The sequence below is a fragment of the Elaeis guineensis genome, chromosome 2, assembly GCF_000442705.2.
Source record: "Elaeis guineensis isolate ETL-2024a chromosome 2, EG11, whole genome shotgun sequence".
In the NCBI taxonomy this organism is placed as follows: domain Eukaryota; kingdom Viridiplantae; phylum Streptophyta; class Magnoliopsida; order Arecales; family Arecaceae; genus Elaeis; species Elaeis guineensis.
In genome coordinates, this window is record NC_025994.2 from 42039888 (window position 1) to 42059992 (window position 20105).

A 20105-nucleotide genomic window follows, 5' to 3' on the forward strand; every position below is an offset into this window, starting at 1 on the left:
TGACTTGTAGATTTTCATGAATTAAAGAGTTCAATTCAACAATTTAATTAGAAGAGTTCTAATTAATTGTAACACATGGATTGTTTAGTCTAGGACCTAATCAGATTAGGTTGACTCAAGCTTGGATTTATTGCTGGCTGGATATGGAATCCAATGGATCACACACAAAAGAGAATTGATCTTGGACTTTTGATTAGGCTTAAGAAGTCCTAAATCATTAAGGATTTGGTAGAAATCCTAATGGGTTTAGATCAAACATGCTAGCACGTAATTAAGTCCATGAATCCCCATCTATTAGAATTCCTAATTGGACTAGGAATTAGTTATGACAATTGGTTGGTGCCTAACTAACTCTCTCCCTCTCTTTCCTTTCTTACGAAGGAATCCTTGTTGGACAAGGATCCCTCCACACCCCCTATTCCACATGCCCAATGGTTGGGTGTTGGGTTTATGATGGAGTCCTTTTAGGACTCCAAGGATGACTCACATGGGACGCCCAAGAGTTGGGTTCCCATGTGGATACTTGTCTATAAAAGGGGCTGACGCCCAAGGGGTTTAGGGGCTGGTTTCCACATGCCTAAGAGAGAGGAAAAGAGAGAGAAGTCATAAGCCAAAGATTGGTGGCGCAAGGAGAAGAGGAAGAAAGGCATGTGCTGAATTCTTTAGAAGAAATTCAGCAAAAGTAGATTGGGAAAAATCTTTGATCAAGACTCGTGTGGATACTGTTGGAAGGCATACGCGTGTGTGCCTCAAGAGAGACCAATCAGTGATCAAAGCAAATTGATTAGAAAGTATATCAATTCCTCTTTCTCCTTTGATAGCTATATGTTTCATGTTTGGTTAGAATCATCAAGGTGATTATGGGATTGGGATTTGGATCACAAAGTGTTGATGCATGATTAAGATTTTAAAATCTATTTTTCGCTGCGTATCTGAATCTCAACAGTGGTATCAGAGCCATCCTTGATTGATTCAATTAAACGGCATATTATTGTTGTGGTATAGATTAGATTTAGTTCATCATATGTCATGTGCTAAAATTTCAGCATTGCTGATTTCCTGTATTGATCTCTGAAATAAAAAAATTTTGCTCATGATCAATTTTTATTATCAGAATCCACGAATTTAGAGCTTGTATGACAAGTTGGGGAACCTTCTAGCCATCTGAATTCGTTAAGGATTCACTGTGATTCGCATCAGATGCATACGGGAAAAGGCTGTAGCATGAGATGCTATCCCTTTCGCAATTGATTATGCACGACTGGCCACCCTCATAGTTAGATGAGCCATGGTGGGGTGTCCTAACATGCTATCTTATCTAAGAGGGATGGAGCTTCATTGATGGGGCGTCCCACAGTTCTATGTTGGGCATCCCACATGAATCATGAGAGAAAGGTGCAACAAGTCAGATTCAGGGTTTCATGAACTTTTCCTTGACTACAATTCATGATGCTAATTGGGTTAGTCTTTATGATTGTAGATCAACTCAAATACATGAGTTCTAATCAGATTAGCACTCTTAATTAATTAAGGGTTAATCAAGTTGTCATTGCCCTAATTTGACTAGAGTTTGAGTCATGGTTGGCTAGATCTTGGAAACCCGATTTGATTGGATTTGTTTAAGATCTTGCTAATCTAATTCAAAAGGTGACATGAGATTGACTCATAATTAATGACATAGGTCGAGTTGAATCCATGTGATCTTGATTAGGTCAAGAGTTGAACCAAAATCAAGATTATTGGACCGAAGACACATGAAAAACCCTATATGGGTTTGAACCCATATTGAAATTACATAAACATATGTTTGAATGATATCACAATTGGAATAACATGATTTATTCTAATTCCATGCTTTACTCTTATACATTGCGTGGTGGATGGTTATGGACTAGAAGCACCCATAAGATGGATGTTTATGATATATGTATCTGTGATGGCTGATTGTATGAATGTATTTGCAATGGTTGTAAATTTTTTTAAATAGGGACGTGGAGTCCTTGATGTATTCATATAATTAGCTGTATCTTTTTTTTCTTCCAATGTATTTTTTCAACTACCGATCGGGATGTTTTATATGTTGATGTAAAAGTAAGGATAGGGAATTTGATTTGTAAATGGATAGAAAATGTTTCTTTATGTTTACGAATGAAGAAAGAAGATGAAGCACTTGTCAAAGTCTTCATGGAGATGAAGACAGGACTACTAGATGGATCAAGAGCTGAGGTGCATGAAGATCAACCATGAGATGGCTGATTTTGTGATGCACTTAGGATGAGATCCATAATTTATCCAAGTGGTTCGAATGGATTACATTAGGAAAGTCCATAACCATTCTGTTTTAATTTATGCTCTCTTATGTTGGTAGTTAGATGTATATACTGCCTATGATGGATATATACATGTTATGGATGTGCATGAGATCAAAAGTCCCTTATAAAAGATTATATTAAGTTTTAATGGCGAAAGTGTTAAAAACATTATCTATGTTTTCTTTCGTGCCAAGCTAATAGAGTATATTAAAAACTGTAGTGGATTTGTTGTGCTATCTATAAGACTCGTTATGGGGTTCGTATGATGTTGACTTAGTGTATAGTGATGTTTATGGCATAATTGAGTACGCTACCTTGTTGTGCGATCCATAAAAGGTAGTATTATTTAGATATGACCATATGGGAATGAAAGGTGTGACTTGACTAACATGTTGTAGCTTGTTGTGCTATCCACAATGCTACAAGTATTTTAGAGGCAAAAGAAAAATTGAAAGTTGTATGAGATGCAATTGGTAAGAGTTATTTATTCTTGAACTCATCGAAGTTTGTTTTTCTATCCATAAGATTTATACGAGGGATTGGGACCTCAACCCTATTAAGGAATCTAGCAACAGGATCTCTTGTTTTCTATACTAGTGCTATAGAATTCGTCAAATAAATGGAAAACACGATTAGACAAAAGATCTCATCTAATTGTGCATGTCATCATGAGTAGTTTGCTTATGATTTATTCTTGTTTTGTAGATTTAATCTGCATCATGGTATTGTCACTAACACTGTGTGGCATACTTGATGTCGATAAATTGATTGGATCAAATTATACGACTAGTTGAGGAACTTAAGAATAGTTCTCATCCTGGAGAAAGTCTTCTATATTCTTGATGCTCCTGATCCCAATCCTATTGGGAATGATGCTACTGAGGAAAAGGCCGTATATAAGATGTGACAGGATGATATTATAATTGTTAAGTGTATTATGTTGGCCTCCATGAACAATGAGTTGTAGAGGCAGCATGAGAGCATGGAACCGTAATCTATACTCAAGCTAAAGAGGTTATATGGAGAGCATAGTATAATTGCTAGATATGAGATATCGAAGCAGTAGTTCCGTGCGAGGATGAGCGAGGGCACATTCGTATAGACCCATATGCTCAAAATGATTGACTTGATCATTCGATTGGATTAATTGGGTTTTGTAATGAATGGAGAGCTTAGCCAGGATTTGATCCTGCAATCATTACCTGATTCTTTTCCTCAGTTTGTCATTAATTTTTATATGAACAAACTGAACATTAGTCTACCAGAGCTGCTCAATATGTTGAAGATAGCTGAGGGCCACTTCAAGATTGAAAAGGCTCCTGTAATGCTAGTAGATGGCACTAAGAAAATTGGCAAGAAGGGTTCAAAAAAAAAAAATGATTGAGAAACAAACTGGTAAAAATATTAAAACTCTTCGATCTGATCGAGAGGATGAATACCTAACCTGTGAATTTCTTGATTATTTTAAAGAAAATAGACACCTCTTTATACACAATTAAATGGTGTCGCAGAAGGGAGGAATCACACTCTATTAGATATGGTGTGATCTATGATGTGGTTCATAAACCTTTCAATCTCATTCTGAAGCTATGCACTTGAAATAGCCGCATATGTTCTAAACAAATTACATTCAAAATCTGTTTCTAGCACTCTATATGAGATATGGAATGGAAAGAGGTCAAGTCTCAAATATTTAAAAGTATGGGGCTATTTGGTTTATGTGAAAAAAGTTGACGGACATAAGTTCAGTGCTAGATCGGAGAAGTATAGATTTATGGATTTTCCCAAGAAGAGTATAGGATACTACTATCATCTTCCTGAAAAAAAGATGTTTGTCAGTAGGCATGCCGCTTTCTTAGAAAAAGATTTTATCCGATAAGGAAGCAGTGGGAGAACGGTTAAACTTAGAGAAGTTCAAGACTCGCAATCTATTCCATAATAATTTGTAGAGAGTCCACATGATGTTCCTCAACCAGACGTGCCCTTTGATGAGGTACTATCACGACACACCTCTTCTCCAAAGGTCAAACAGTGCGTAATGTACCACTTAGATATGTGTTTGTTATTGAGAATAATAATGAGCCATACATCATTGAGAATGATGATTCTTTGACCCATTCGGAAGCTGTCATGAGTAATGACTCTGATAGATGACTTGAAGCCACAAAATCCGAAATGGACTCCATGTATATTAACCAAATATGGACTTTAGTTGATGCTCCTGAGAGTGTGATCCCAATAGGTTGCAAATGGATCTTCAAGAAGAAGATTGGAGTAGATGGTCAAGTAGAAATCTATAAGGTTAGATTGGTGGCAAAAGATTTCAAACAAAGAAAATGTGTTGACTATGAAGAGATCTTTTCACTGGTAGCAATGCTTAAGTCCGTTTGGATTTTGCTTGCTATAGCTGTATATTATGATTATGAGATCTAGTAGATGAATGTTAAGACGGTTTTTCTCAATGAAAATCTTGAGGAAGAAGTATATATGACTCAGTCAGAAAGGTTTGTCTTTAATGGGAGGGCAAACCAAGTGTGCAGACTAAAAAAATCTATTTATAGATTGAAGTAGGCATTGAGGAGTTGGAATATCCATTTTGATGAGACAGTCAAATCGTTTGATTTCATAAAAAATGTAGATGAATCATATGTGTATAAGAAGATTAGTGGGAGCACCATTTTCTTAGTTTTATATATAGATGACATACTGTTCATTGAAAATGATGTCTCGATGTTGCAATCGATCAAGATTTGGTTATCACGGAAGTTTTTCATGGACTTGGGTGAAGCATCCTACATGATATTAAGATCTATAGAGATAGATCTAAGAGGATGTTAGGTTTGTCTCAGTTTAGGTACAGTGTTGAAGAGGTTCAACATGGATGGGTGTAAAAAAAGTTACTTACCCATGAGTTACAGCATACATCTCTTTAAGAAGATGTCTCCTAAGACTTCTGAGGATAGAGAGAATGACCACTATCCCTTATGCTTCAGCAGTAGGATCTATTATATATGTTATGCTATGTATTAGGCCTGATGTGGCTTATACATTATGTATAACTAGTAGATTTCAGGTAGATCTAGGTGAGGATCATTAGAAAGTTGTGAAAAATATTCTCAAGTATTTGAGAAGGATGAGATATTTTTTTGATATTGAAGGATTAGATTTGAAACTGAAAGGTTATACTGATTCTAGTTATCAGTCTGATCCAGATAATAGCAAATCCATCTCAGGATATATTTTTACTCTGTATAGAGAAGCAGTGAGCTGAAAAAATTTCAAGTAGCAGACTGTTGCAGACTCAGTCACTAAGGCAGAGTACATTGTTGCAAGTAAAGCTGCTAAGGAAGTCATCTGGATGAAGAAGTTCATCACTGAGTTAGGTGGTTATAGAGATTGAACATCTCGTGCCATTTTATTGTGACAACACTGGGGTTGTTGCCTAGGCGAAGGAATCAAGGTCTCATTAGAAATCCAAGCATATCTTCAGATGCTTCCACCTCATTCGAAAGATTGCCGACAGACAAGATGTGATCTTAGAGCGAATCGATACAAAGAACAATATAGCAGATCTATTTACTAAGGTCTTGTCACAGTAATAGTTTGACTGCCATCTTGATTGTATGGGCATCAGATACTGAGGTGATTGGCTTTAGTGCAAGTGAGAGGTTGAAAGAATAGTGTCCTGCAAGCCAATTGTATGAATGTTGTGATAGAATTTTTCTGTAATATCTCCATACATGTACATGATATTTATTAAATATTAACAACATGAGACATTATATTTCGTCATATGCTATATATTTTATTTCACTTTGATTTAATTAAGATTATGATAAACTTCATACATTAAGACAATGATTTTAAGACGATGATGAGATCATGCTAGTGAGACTTGAACCATGATATATCTAGTTTTAAATGTTTCTAGTCGTAGGATCATCGAGTCGGAGATTGATGATACTGGTAAGATTGGCACATCCTTTGCATGCTCGGTGGAGAGGATGATTGATCTCACAATCACTTATATATGGACATTAATACAATGATGTGGGTGCTCATTAAAAGAATGAGTTCATTAAACTGATCCAGAGGGAGAACATTTGGAGCCTTACCAGCATGTCAAAGATGGTTCTTCAGTAGGAGTGGTGCAAGTGATCCTTAAATCTGAGATCATCATTGTACTTTGTGTATATGGATTTGTACTTTGGTTTATACCCTAGCATGACTCTTTGAAATATGTGTAGGATGTTTTGGGTATGGTGAAGTGTGCATGAAAATTGAGTGGTCAACAAGAAATTGGTCATTCCTAAGAGGAGAGAACATCCTATGTGATCTCACAGGATAATGACTCAGTGAGTCTCTAGTCAGAGCATAATAAATATTGGAAAGAATTTTTAATGGTTCATCAATCGAGTCGTCATCATTAAATCGAGATACATATGGATAGATATTTGGGCTTGACATGATTTCGTGCCCATAATCTATCTGGAATGTGTGATTGGAGGATTGAATTGCACGGTAACTCATCATGAAAGAGTATTTTGATATTCCATCAAATTTCACATCTTTCAGATAGTCATGACACATTGCTAGACATCAATCTTAACTTGTAGATTCTCATGAATTAAAAAATTTAATTCAATAATTTAATTAAAAGAGTTTTAATTAATTGTAACGTACGGACTGATTTAGTCTAAGACCTAATCAGATTAGGTTGACTCAAGTTCGGACCAACTGCTGGCTAGATGTAGAATCAATGGGTTACAAAAGGGAATTGGTCTTGCAGTTTTGATTAGGCTTAAGAAGTCCTAAATCAATAAAGATTTGGTAGAAATCCTAATGGGTTTAGGTCAAGCATGCTAGCACATGATTAAATCCATGAATTCTCATCTATTAGGATTCCTAATTGGATTAGGAATTAGTTATGACAATTGGTTGGCGCCTAACTAACTCTATCCCTCTCTTTTCTTTTTTATGAAGGAATCCTTGTTGGACAAGGATCCCTCCTTGCTCCCTATTCCATACGCCTAAGGGTTGGGCGTTGGGTTTATGATGTTGGGTTTATGATGGAGTCCTAAAAGGACTCCAAGGATGACTCACATGGGACGCCCGAGAGTTGGGGTCCCATATGGATACTTGTTTATAAAAGGGGCTGATGCCCAAGGGATTTAGGGGTTGGTTTTCCACATGTCTAAGAGCGAGGAAAAGAGAGAAGTCATAAGCCAAAGGTTGCTGGTGCAAGGAGAAGAGGAAGAAAGCGTGTGCTGAATTCTTCAGAAGAAATTCAGCAAAACTAGATTGGGGAAAGTCCTTGATCGAGACTCGTGTGGATCACAGTTAGAGGCTATACACGTGTGCCTCAAGGGAGACCAATCAGCAATAAAATCAAATTGATTAGAAGGTATATCAATTCGTTTTGCTCCTTTGATGGCTATATATTTCATGCTTGATTAGAATCATTAAGATGATTAAAGGATTGGAGTTTGGATCACATGTAATAAAGTGTTGATGCATGATTAAAATTTTAAAATCTATTTTTCACTGCGTATCCGAATCCTAACAAATATACCCGATGAAGAGGATCTCACAAGCTTTTGGATGAGTAAGGGACCAAGTTCGTAAAAATCTTTTTATAACGTGTCTCATCTATCAGAGGCAATATCTAAATCAGTTGCAAAGATTGAAAAATAGACGTTATCCACAATGATTGTATAGAGCTTAATTTTATCAAACCATCAAATATATCCCTATCACTTTATTGGAGGTTTATCTTTAGTCGGAGTTCCGATTAATTAAAACATGTAAAACAAATCCCGATGCGTGTTAGTGTGTGCCACATCTGGCTGGGTATAATCAGAGAAATCACAACGTTCTCCCACTTGGTCCAATCTAACACAAGCATCTTCGTTTTAATTATTCAGAATATTTCAAAAATCTTTAATGAAATTTTATCTGGATCTGATAATTGAAAACTGATATTGCCACATTTAAAAAACTTAATTCCTTCATAGGTTATATATTGTATATTTGATTACAAAATAATCATCATTGTGAATCGCGGTATCAAATGAATTATCAATCAACACACGACCTTTCATGTATCACAACACTAATGACATCTTATTATCAAGTTCTTCATGTGGAACTTTATTTTATGAATAGATGAAATCTTATATCTATTTTTTGGTCATCTTTATATCACATGATAAATAGCTGATCAGAATAAAATAAAATAAATTTTATCATAAAATCTAATGTGATGACGTTTTGTAGTGTCCAATACATATCATAAAATAAGCTGTATCCCATATGAACCATCTGATCCTCAAAATCTCAAGAATTAGTCCTTTAGTGGATTTATAATTATCAGCTTTTCTTTAATATGTTTCATAGATATTATATTCTTTATTTTTTCATGAAGAGCAAAATATTTGATACTTGTATGCCTGCAAGTGATTATTCTCTTTATATTGTTGGAGAATCTTACTGCAGAATTATCATAGTTTATCTTTATCGATCTGCTAATAAAATCAACAACTTTAAGTCTTATGATAAAATTTCGTAATCTTATAGCTTATGAGGAAGTCTCATATAGGCTACATACTCTGCTTTCATAGCGAATGCAGTGAGTAAAATCTTATTATCCATGATATAGCACCTCTTGTAAGTAGAAAGATATACTAGTAATAGATTTACTATTGTTGGGGTATCCAGCAAAGTGCGAATCTTAATAGCCTATTATTTTATGATGATCAGATCGTCTGTATGTGAGCATGTAAATTTTTATATCCTATAAGTAATAAATGATTATTTTTGCAGTTTTCCTATACTCCATTTCTACATCATGTAAAGTGTCCAAGCATTGATACAGCATAAGCAATGATTGGATCCATATAAACATGTGTATAGACTCCTAACATCAGAAGTATAGTTTATGAACCTTATTTCCTCTATCTTTATCTTAATTTTTGGATATTGTGCTTTATTAAACTTATCACTCTTTACAATATGAGCACATCCAGAGGAATATTTTTTCTTTCCAAATTTTTTATACTACAAAGATGTAAATTCTTTAAAATAGTCCAACTAGCTCTAAGGATCTATTTTTATGAATTACAATGTTGATAACATAAGCGGCTTCCTTCATATCTTACATCTCAAAATCTTAGGATGAAAACTGTTTGGTTTCCTTAAGTGGACTAAAATTACTATTAGCAAGTAGAATATTATCATATAATATTAAAATTATGAATTTACTCCCACTGACCTTCGGATACCATGGTGTGGAAGCCTGTTTAAGTCCATAACTAGATTTTTTTAATCTACAAACCATAAGCACTTGTCCACTAACCAAAAAAATTGGATTGTTTCATGTAGACCCTGTCCTCTAGATTACTATTAAGGAAGGTCATTTTCACATCCATCCAATGTAGCAAGGCCATGACAATTCTAAAAGAAGAATAGTCAATGTCTTTCTTTTATGTAAACCTTTTTGCCACAAGTTTGACTTTATATTGTTCAATCTTATCATTAGGATTTTTTTTGGTCATGTAGATCCATTTGTGTAACCTATTGGTCGCACCCTATAGGTAGGCCAAATTATTCCTAGATATGGTTGTTATTTATAGAGCCCAGCTCTTCCTTCTATGGCATCTAACCACTGTAAGAAGTTCTCACATTTTCATGGTTTGTAAGAATGTCTCAGAGTCATCAACCTTTTTATCCATATCTATCAAAATTTTCAGAGCTATCTTTTGATCTGCTTGTGACAGTGGTTAGATAGTTCATCGGTGATAGAAACCTCATGGAGTGAAATTTGATAAAGTGGTGATCCCTCCTGAATATTACCCCGACGAATAACAATAGAAATCATTATTTCGGTATGCTTTGTAAATCTAGTATTATCTCAAAGATAATGTCTTAAGGTTTTTCACTACCACTAAACATGCCAGCTTTTAGAATTCTAGCATTACTAGTTTCTACTATTTGCGGTTTATGAGATAGATAATAAAATCTATACTCTTTTGATCTCTCTGAATAACCAATGAAAAAAATATTAGTCGTTCTGAGATTAAATGCCTTATCTTGTGGGTTAAAAATTTTGGCCTCAACCGGATAACTCCATATACGCATATTCTAAAATAGATTTCTTATCAATCCATTACTTAAGAAGAGTCTTTGGAACTGCCTTAGTAGGAACCTTATTCAATGTATGCATAACTATCTTTATAGCCTCATCTCACAAAAAGATAGAGCAGAATAACTTATTATAGTCCGAACCATTTTTTTAAGCATTCTATTCCATCTTTTAGCTACATCATTTTGATTCGACGTACTTTGACATTATGTACTAGAATATAATGCTATGTTCCTTTAGAAATTTCGTTAATGGTTCTGATCTGTTCCATCTTTATATGTTTATCATAATACTCATCATCTCTATCAGATTTGACTACTTTGATCGTTTTTTCCTGATTATCTTTTTATCTCTATTTCAAATTTTCCTTAAAGGTCTCAGAGATATTAGCCTTATCAGACAAAAGTTATAGATACACATACTATGAATAGTCATTAATGAATGTGATGAAATACTATTCATCTATTACACAGGAAAAATATTTATATACAATAGTGTGAAAGATTTCTAAAGTTTCTTTAATCAACCTGGCATCCTTCTTAAATGTTTTGTTTTTATGTAGTCAATACATGATACAAAAATCAGAAGTTTAATGATCCTAAGATCTTATCCTTCACTAGCCTTATGGCTCTTTTTTCGGAGATATAACATACTCTTTGATGCCATAACATAGAAAAATCTTCTAAATGAAAACCTACTTCAGGATCTAAGATTATTCAGTAGCATCCAACTGTCTTAATAAGTGAACGTGCTTGATTTTCAATCAAAATAGATCGTTCACTTTTAGTCGGAAGCCCTCTTAATATGAAGCTCTTTAAGTTGTTGGCAATGTGCACAAATACACTAGAATTAATGCGCCAGGTAGAATTAGAAATATTTACTAAATTGAATTTAAAACACATACAAGAGTATACGGTATTTTTTTCTTTTATAGTCACTTTTCATATTTTATGCAGTTTAAGTTGGGTCCCTTTTTTTTGCAGAAGAAGTATTTGACAACTTTATTAATGACTTCATCTAATGCCACAATAAATATTTTTTCTTTTTGCCTTGGATATATCCTTTTCTTTATCTGTTTTCTATCAATTTGATGTGAAGCAAAGTTCACACTTTCCATTTTCTTCTCTCAATTTTTTCTCCACATGCACATATTTGGCCAGTAATTCACTAACTGTCCATTTCTTATTGTGTGTGCTATAGGAGATCTGAAAGAGATCATACTCTGATGAAAGAGAAATGAGAATAAAATAGACCAAAGGGTATCCATATGAAAATTTTAATATTAGATAATTGTACTGCAATATTCTTTATTTTCATAATATGCTCATGGATGTCGGCCTTTTGCTTTTTTAGAGCTTACTAATTTCTGCTCTACAACATCCAAGAAAATACATGCCTTATAATATGAAGGGATGAATTCCCTAATGTGCCATGTTAGATTTCTTATAGAGTAAAAGTGAGTCAATTAGATCGCTCACATTTCTCAAAAGTTCCTTAGTAAATTTTCATTCGTAAGTGGTGAAAATTTATTAACTCAAAGTATCAGATCAAGGTCCGCACATCCTAATATGTGCACTATTTTTTTTATCTCTATTCCAAGAAATTCAAACCATTAAAATTTTTTTTTTTCTATACTACTATCATTAATTATGGGAATTAATACTGCAAATAATACATGTTCACGCTATTATTAAATAATGAGACTAATTAAATTGTAATATGAAACAATCAATATTATTTCAGTAGTAAATTTTAACCTTTCTGTGGGTAGAAGTGCATCATGCATAGAATTTACTAATACTTTATTAATAAGACTAGCAAGATAGGTATCAAAAAATAGAAAATTTTCATATCTGTGTTTATGAAAAATCTTATCCTTAATACCCAAATTATCCTTTTATTTCAATTAAATTACAAAAATAATCGCTCTTTGTGGGTAAAGCTAATTATTTCTATAACGTAATTGCAATTCTATTCACACGCCATTACACTTTATTTGGTAGTCTTTATGTGGTTTTTACTATATGCAGGATGTTGTGGCTACTCCGGAACATAATAGACCTACTAACTTTATATGGCATTGAATACATCATCCTCAATATGTAGGTCTGCAATTTATTATTTCCATATAAACAAATCAAAAAGCACATAAATCAACCATATAATGCACAAAATTGCAATAAAACCATATAACAGGGATCTTATTATAATTATCAAAAAATCTTTATTTAATTAAGTTTATTACGGGGATTGAATAATAATCCTAGGGTCTTTATGTAATAAACTCTATTATAGAGATCAAAATGTAATTTTTAAGGATCTTTATGGAATTAATACTTTATCAGGGACTAAATTGCAAAAATCGCTCAACTAAATTAAATCAGTTTGGTTCAGTCAACTGAAAGGGCTTTATTGAATATATATTTTATCAGGGGCTTAAATGCAAAAGTTTCTTTTAGTAAATGGGTCCAATCGGATTTCAGATTTCGGGTTGGAACCCAAAATCTAAATCTGTTTTATCTTTTCTTCCTTGCTCTCCGTCTCTTTTTTCGATCACAGTCAAGTGGAGATGATAAACCCCATGGCCGACAATCCTTTGCCCGATGGTTCTCTGTCGGAGGCCCACCGACCTCTCCACCGTCGGTGACCTTTCGCCTGGATCTTCTTCCGGACCGGTGTTTATCGGTGATAGGCTGGTTTCTTAGGAGATCGGTGGAGCAGGGCCGAAACCAGCTCCTCCCCACCAAATCATGGTTGGCAGTTGTCGGATAACCCCAATCAACTGACCGCCAACCTCTTTGGGGATTGAAGACCCCTTTATGCCGCTGATGAGGGAGGGGAAACCCTTGGCTTGCCTAGATTCGGCAGTTCCAACTTCATTGCTGGCGATCTATTCCCTTTCATCCTTTTTTCAAAAGTTCCGATCGATGGCCGTTGGAAAAGATTGGATCGGCAGACGTTGCTGTCTCTCTAAGATCCCTTTATGCCAGTGATTGGGAGGATGGACCACCGGATTATTGAGATTTGGCGGTCCCTTCTTCAATCTCCCTTTCTTTATTATTTACAGTGGGTGGTCATCGAAAAACAGGGAACCAACGTGGTGGCCCGGCAGGGTCACTGTCGGTCCATACCAGATGGTTGTCAGCAACGCAGATCCGGCCATCTTCATTCGAGGGAAGGGAGGACAATTACGAAAGAACTTCTGTTCTTCCCGCTTTATTTATTTATTTATTCAATAAATCAAGCTCAAAAATAAATCATAGAATCTTTAAAATAAAATAAATAAATAAATAAAAATCTTGGATCCTTTATGGAATCTAGGTCATGGCTTCAATTGACCAGGATGGCCAGTTAGACCTATAGCCCTTTCCAACGAGGAAGAAATGGAGACCCTTTTGTTCTTCATTTTATTCATAAATAATAATTATATAATCTTTAATATGTCAGGAATAAATCTAAAATATAGCATATAAATTTTTTTATATTACTTCAAAATCATCAATCCATATGGATTGAATAAAATAGCATAGAGGTGGCTCTGATACCACTGAATGTAGGAAATGTAATCTTGAATGTGGGAATAATCGTACCTTTAGCTATTGTTGGTCAAGCCCAAACGGATCAATCTGTAATTATCTGCAACTTGCAACCATAAGAGAATCAATCCTGGATTCTCCTTGCTGTCGTCGAGCAGCGTCTTGATTTTTCAAACCCTAATTTGAGTATACTTGATGGGAAGGATCTCATAAGCTCTCGGACGAGTAGGAAAACAAGTCAGTATCTAAATCAGTCGCAAAGACCGTAAGATGTACGTTATTCACAATAGTTGTATAGAGCTCAATTTTATCAAACTATCAAATATATCCGTATCACTTTATTGGAGGTTTATCTTTAGTCAGAGTCCAGATTAATTAAAACATGTAAAACAAATTCTGATGCGTGTTAGCGTGGGCCATATCTGGATGGGTATAATAAAAGAAATCACAACATCCCAAGCTCAAACTATCCGTGAGAGACCAACATTTTAAAGCTAATGTAGGATTTGCTTAAGGACTATTGGTTAGGTCTATCTAATGTATTACATCAGAAAGATTAGTTTTGAAGGAGAAACTATGCATTTTTGGAATCTTCATACTTCCTAGTTACGACACCTAAGGGTTTTGATGGTTTGGACTTGAGAAGGCAGAAAAAGATATGCAATCTTGGCAAGAACGACATTTGATAGAATATGTGATCATGCTCCTTTAGGTTCTCTAAAATTTAGTGGGTGGTGTAGCTACCAAGATTTATGAAATAAATTATGTCTCTCCAGAAGCTGGTTAGGGACTTCTCATTTTGTTCTGGCTCATTCTTGGGCATGTGAAGACAGAGCTGTGCAAGCTGATGGCTAGGTTGGATGTGAATTTCAAGTAGAATAGACACAGATATAATTTATAATGTTTATATGATAATTATGTTATAAACTTAATAGTAGGCATTAATAGTTCGTTGTTATTGTTTTTAATATTATTATTCATCCATATCATCATCATTATTGTCATCATCATCATTAGTATGAGGTGGATTTGGGATACCTCAATTGAATTTGAGGTCAAATCTTATCAATTCTGACTGGATGATGGGGGGCTTGACACCGATGATCCAAGTCATTGGTGTGATCTGCTACTTTTAAACTTCCACCACACCAAAAATAATTTGCTTTGGAGATCTCAAGGATCTCTAGCCTACATATTGAGTGGTCAAAAAAGTGTTTTTTTGTGTTGTTTAAAGTATCCATTTCGAGCGCATGATGCATCGGCTAGGAGTTTCGAAATCATATGCTTTTTGGTATGTAAGTAGCCTAGAGGAGGTATTAGATCCTACCTAATGGCTTGGAGCCATTAGTGTCAGGCCTCCTCATTTGGTCAAGACTAATTGGATTTGACTTGAAATCTTGTCGGCTGAATTCTAGTTGACCTCTGTTGTTGTTTTCTCATCATGTTTATTGTATTTTACTGATCTTAAATAGGAAGAAAAACTAACCTCATATGTGCTTGCATATGCAGCCCATATACTGCATGTGCTATACAGTGTGCACATGAGTTGCCCTAACTGATGGAATTACAATTGGTTTGAAATTTTGAATCCAGAACCAAACGTCCCGAATGACCCAATCAAGATTAGGTTGGTTCAAGTTAGTTCTCAAAATACCAAAAGCCGCAAAATATTTCAGCAAATGAATTATTGCTTTTGTTTGAGGTAAACTAATAATAGAAGGTGAATCACAGAAAGCAATATGTAGTATACTCAAGGGCATCTTAGGACAACAATATCCAAAATATCCATAAATCTGGAAATATAACATGTTACAGACTATGACCATAATAAACAAATTATTTATTACGAAAAGTAATGGTTCACCAAAATGAAGAATTTATCAAAATTAACATTGCAGTAGATGATATCCAATTAATGTATTACTATAAATTAATTTTTTTTTATATATATGTGTTTGGGTCTTGGGGTGCAATTGAGTTGAGCTGCCCACGAGTTACTTGAGCACGACTTCAGTTTAAGCTTGACTCAATTCGATTATCATTGGGCTTGAGTCGAGCTCGAGGAGCAGGATATTCGGCTCGAAAGCTTATGAGCCTATTCGAATTTATATATATTTTTAATAATATTATTTATATTTATAATATATATATTAATATATACTATTAGTAGGCTAATTTTTGAATTCGAGCTTGAGTATGACTCAATCAATATTTGATTCGAGTTGAATCGACTTAAGTTTTGCTTTTTTTTTCATTGAGCCGAGGTCGAGTTTGGGACATTAAGGCTCAATCAATTTTGAGTCAAGTTTCAAATCTAAGTGTTTTGAATCTCGAATTTCTAGCTACTCCACTTGGCTCAGCTTGATTTCACCCTACACTGGGTCTTGATTGGTTCCATATTACCCAACTACTTAACCCAAACTGGAATAAATCCAATCAGGTTTCTAAAAATTTTAACCAAGACCTACCCATTCCTACTTTGTGCCTAAACCAAACCAACCCAACAAGGAAGGGTTTGTTTAGTCTTGGGTTGAGCCAAACACGTGTGGACCCCCATATGGTTCCTTTTTGACTACTGCAGCTGAATTTGAAAATAATGTTTTCTAGTGTATGTTATATTACAAATTTCCTTGAACTTTCAAACTAAGAAGGAACACCGGCGTTGCACATGTATGCCGGACTCAGTTTGTCATGTTTTCTAACCAATACAGTATACATTGTTACTGATCGTTGTGTAATGGAAGCTCGGTATGCTGGTTGAATGAATTGCTAAAAGTAGATAATTTGATTTTAGAATCATTTTCCTCGTTTGGTATTTACCTACCCTCGTCTCCTTAATTTGTTGAATGATTGTTGAGTATCTGTTTGAGAATGAAACATACATATAATTTCCTTGTTCATCATATTTTCGTGAATATCTTTTACAAAGTTAAAACCATTCTCTTTTAATTCAGTTCTGCTTTTAGTGCAGATATGCATGATGTTTTACCATCATACATTTGGTAGTTCTCAAGACCTGGTAACTAATTGTGACCACTGTCACAATGGCACGATCTCATCTTTTTGAGACTTATGACGATTATATTTACAGATCCATATATACATATATATACATATATGTATACATATATACATACATGTATACATATATGCATACATGTATGTATATATGTATACATATATACATGTATATATGTATGTATATATATACACATATATATGTATGTGTGTATATATACATATATATATGTATATATGTAGTTACAATGTTTATCATATTAAAAGAGCAGAGTTGTCGCTCGCTTGATGTAACACCTGCATTACTTGTTTGATGGTGGGCAGTTGTACTCGCCTCCAGAGGACTATGAAAGCAATGTTTCTTTCTTTCCCGGTATAGTTGATGCCATCGCTCAAGCCAGGAAGTTTGCTGAAGGAGAAGGGCAACTGGGGATTCAACATGAGATATGGAGAGTTGCTAGAGCTATTCAAAGGGCTGCCAGCGTTCTTAGAGGAGAGCTTACTTGAGGAGACAAGAAATAAAACTGGCGTACTTGTAATCTGTATAGAAGTTGCTTTCCTCCCCAAAGTTAAGGATGGAGATTGACGTTTTAACCCTAGAAAAAGATAATGTATATTATGTTTTCATAAAGTTTCTCCACTTTGATATTGACGTTTTAACCCTATAAAAAGATAATGTATATTATGTTTTCATAAAGTTTCTGCACTTTGATGTGTATCATGTCTGGGTAGTGCGTGCAAGCAATTGATTAAATTATGTCTGGGTACTCTTTGCATGCAAGTTGATTAAATTGTTCTCTGCTGTGTCAATAGCATGGGAGATCCTTGTTAACAATATAGATTCCTTGGATGAGGTCCAGAAGGAAGGCAGGGAAATGATTTTCCCCTGCCACCCGAGTGAAGAATATGTGAAATGGGAGTGGCAGTTAGCCAGTTTCTGACAGGCTCTGTTCAAGTTTAAATGTGATTATGGATGTTAGAGGTCCCGACGAAGTGACTCAATTGTACTATGCACTAATATGTGTAGTGACCTATGTAATAACTCGGCCTAGTTTGGCCCAAACTCATTGGGCTTGGCTGCCTTGCATGTGAGGGGCGAAGAGGAAGACTCTTCTGCTCCAATTTTGTTGGAGAATCAAAGCCTTAGGGCATGCCGGACTTCGGTGATGTGTTTATAAATCCTCTTTTCTTTAAGCATCGTGCTCAAAATCCCAATCAATTACTGGCAAGAGCTTGATTTCTCTTGGTTTTTGTCGAGCATCTCTTAATAAATTGCTGCTAATCTGTCATCGGAGATGAAGTAAGGATTTTCATTATTTTTTCTCTCTTCTCCGTTCCTAAGGCTTGGTTTTTCAGTAGGATTAGCATCGGGTCATCGCCAGCCACCGTTGTTGGACAACGCTATGCTCAAGCTATTGAGGGCTGCAGCCACTGGGGTTTATTGTCATTAGGGTTCGCTGTCGTGGGGGTGGTTGACTATGGTCCATCCCCTTCTTTTGTTTACCATAGAATGAAGCAAAGAGGAGAGAGAGAGAGGGAGAGAGAGAGAGAGAGGAGAAAAAGAAAAAAAAAATAATAATGGTCATACTCTTAACACTCTTATTCTCTCTCTTCTACATTTTCTCTCTCTAGATTCCTATAGACCAATGAAGGGTCCAGGTATATGGTAGGTTTGGGTCAATGCTTGGAGGCATCTTAGACCAAGTTGTGAGATCAAGGGTTCTTGATCTAACATCATATAACCATCTATCCTCACCTTCTCTAATTTTTCATTAGGGATCTTGGAAGTTCACAATTGTTTTGATGGTGACAACTTGCTCTATGGTTAAAAATTGCTTGGGCAAGATGGCATGTTCAGTCAAACACTTTATCCTTAGGTTCATAAATCGAGGAGCTAGTGTTTACTGTGCATAAGTCAGTTATCTGTAGAGGTAAGGATTCTTCAACATAATCATCTATATGATTATGAAATTATATATAAAGATGTACTTGCATGATTGTTGTATATTTTGCCATATACTGGTATGTATATTATGCTTTAATGAGTTGATGGTACATGATTTGTGATTAATTGATGCTTAATTATAGATCATATTGAATAAAAAAATCATGATTTAACATAATTGATGCGATATGGGCAACATCTAGATTAATCAGTCATACAAGAAACATGGTGTGTTTTGGATCAGTCTCAGGCTGAAATAAAGCACTTGTATTTGGCCTACCATGGGTTGGAAATGACTATGACTATTCTAATGCAATGAAATCAGATTATGACTTTAATATACTGGATGGGGCATGGTCATCATTTAGATCGATTTAATATGCAAGAAATTTGGTGTGTTTGCTGAGTCAACCCTGGGCTCGGGTGCAATATTGTATTTGGCCTACCTCAAGCTAGAGCGTGGTTATAATTAGTCTAAGTTGGAAAGACAAATTTAATTATTACATAATTTTAAGAATGAAAAAAAGAGGAGCATGTGGACTAGTCGGCTTTGTATGAAATATGACATATTAGTTGCAGGCTAAGATATAATTTTATGGTTGCTGGCATGGATGGAAGCATGATGTGTGGTTGGTCTATCAAGGACTGGAGTATAGTTATATCTAGTCTAATGCTGAAATAAAATGAAGATGATAAATTTGGACTAGCTGGCATGTGTGAAATATGATATTTATGATCTCAATTGTGGACTGAGTATAGTTGCTGGCCATGGACAAAAATGTGGTGTATATTTAGCTTGCCACGGATTGGAGCATAGATGGATCTAGTCCAGTGTCGAAATAATAATATTGTGAAGATCAGGACCTTATTATATATATATATATATGTGTGTGTGTGTGTTAAAAGATATTTCATATTTATGCTGGTGTAAGTGTGGAGGATTTTTATTGGGCTGTAAAGCTTACAACCTTATTTCTTTTGCTTTTTCAAAGTTGCAGGACATAGATAGTTTCATATGGGTTTAATCTAAAGTTCGAGTGATGGAGTCATCTTATAAGTCTTGTATGATCTCTGTAGCTTTGTTTTAAAATTCATGCTACCGTGCCGTGTGGTCGATTTAGATACTGAGTTCGAGGTGTGGCAACCTAAAAAAT

At 35.0% G+C, this 20105-nt stretch overlaps 1 protein-coding gene across 2 annotated transcripts in view; it reads left to right on the forward strand.

Moving 5' to 3' along the window:
* The window catches only part of LOC105034543 (probable glutamate carboxypeptidase VP8), a 55285-nt gene extending 37561 nt beyond the window's left edge, over nt 1-17724 (forward strand). For both annotated transcript variants that reach the window (XM_010909756.4, XM_010909754.4), the window contains one exon: nt 17331-17724. In XM_010909756.4, the coding sequence (XP_010908058.1) occupies nt 17331-17513 (183 nt within the window). In that variant the 3' untranslated portion in view covers nt 17514-17724. The remainder of the gene's footprint in view (nt 1-17330) is intronic.
* Nucleotides 17725-20105: the final 2381 nt, after the last annotated feature.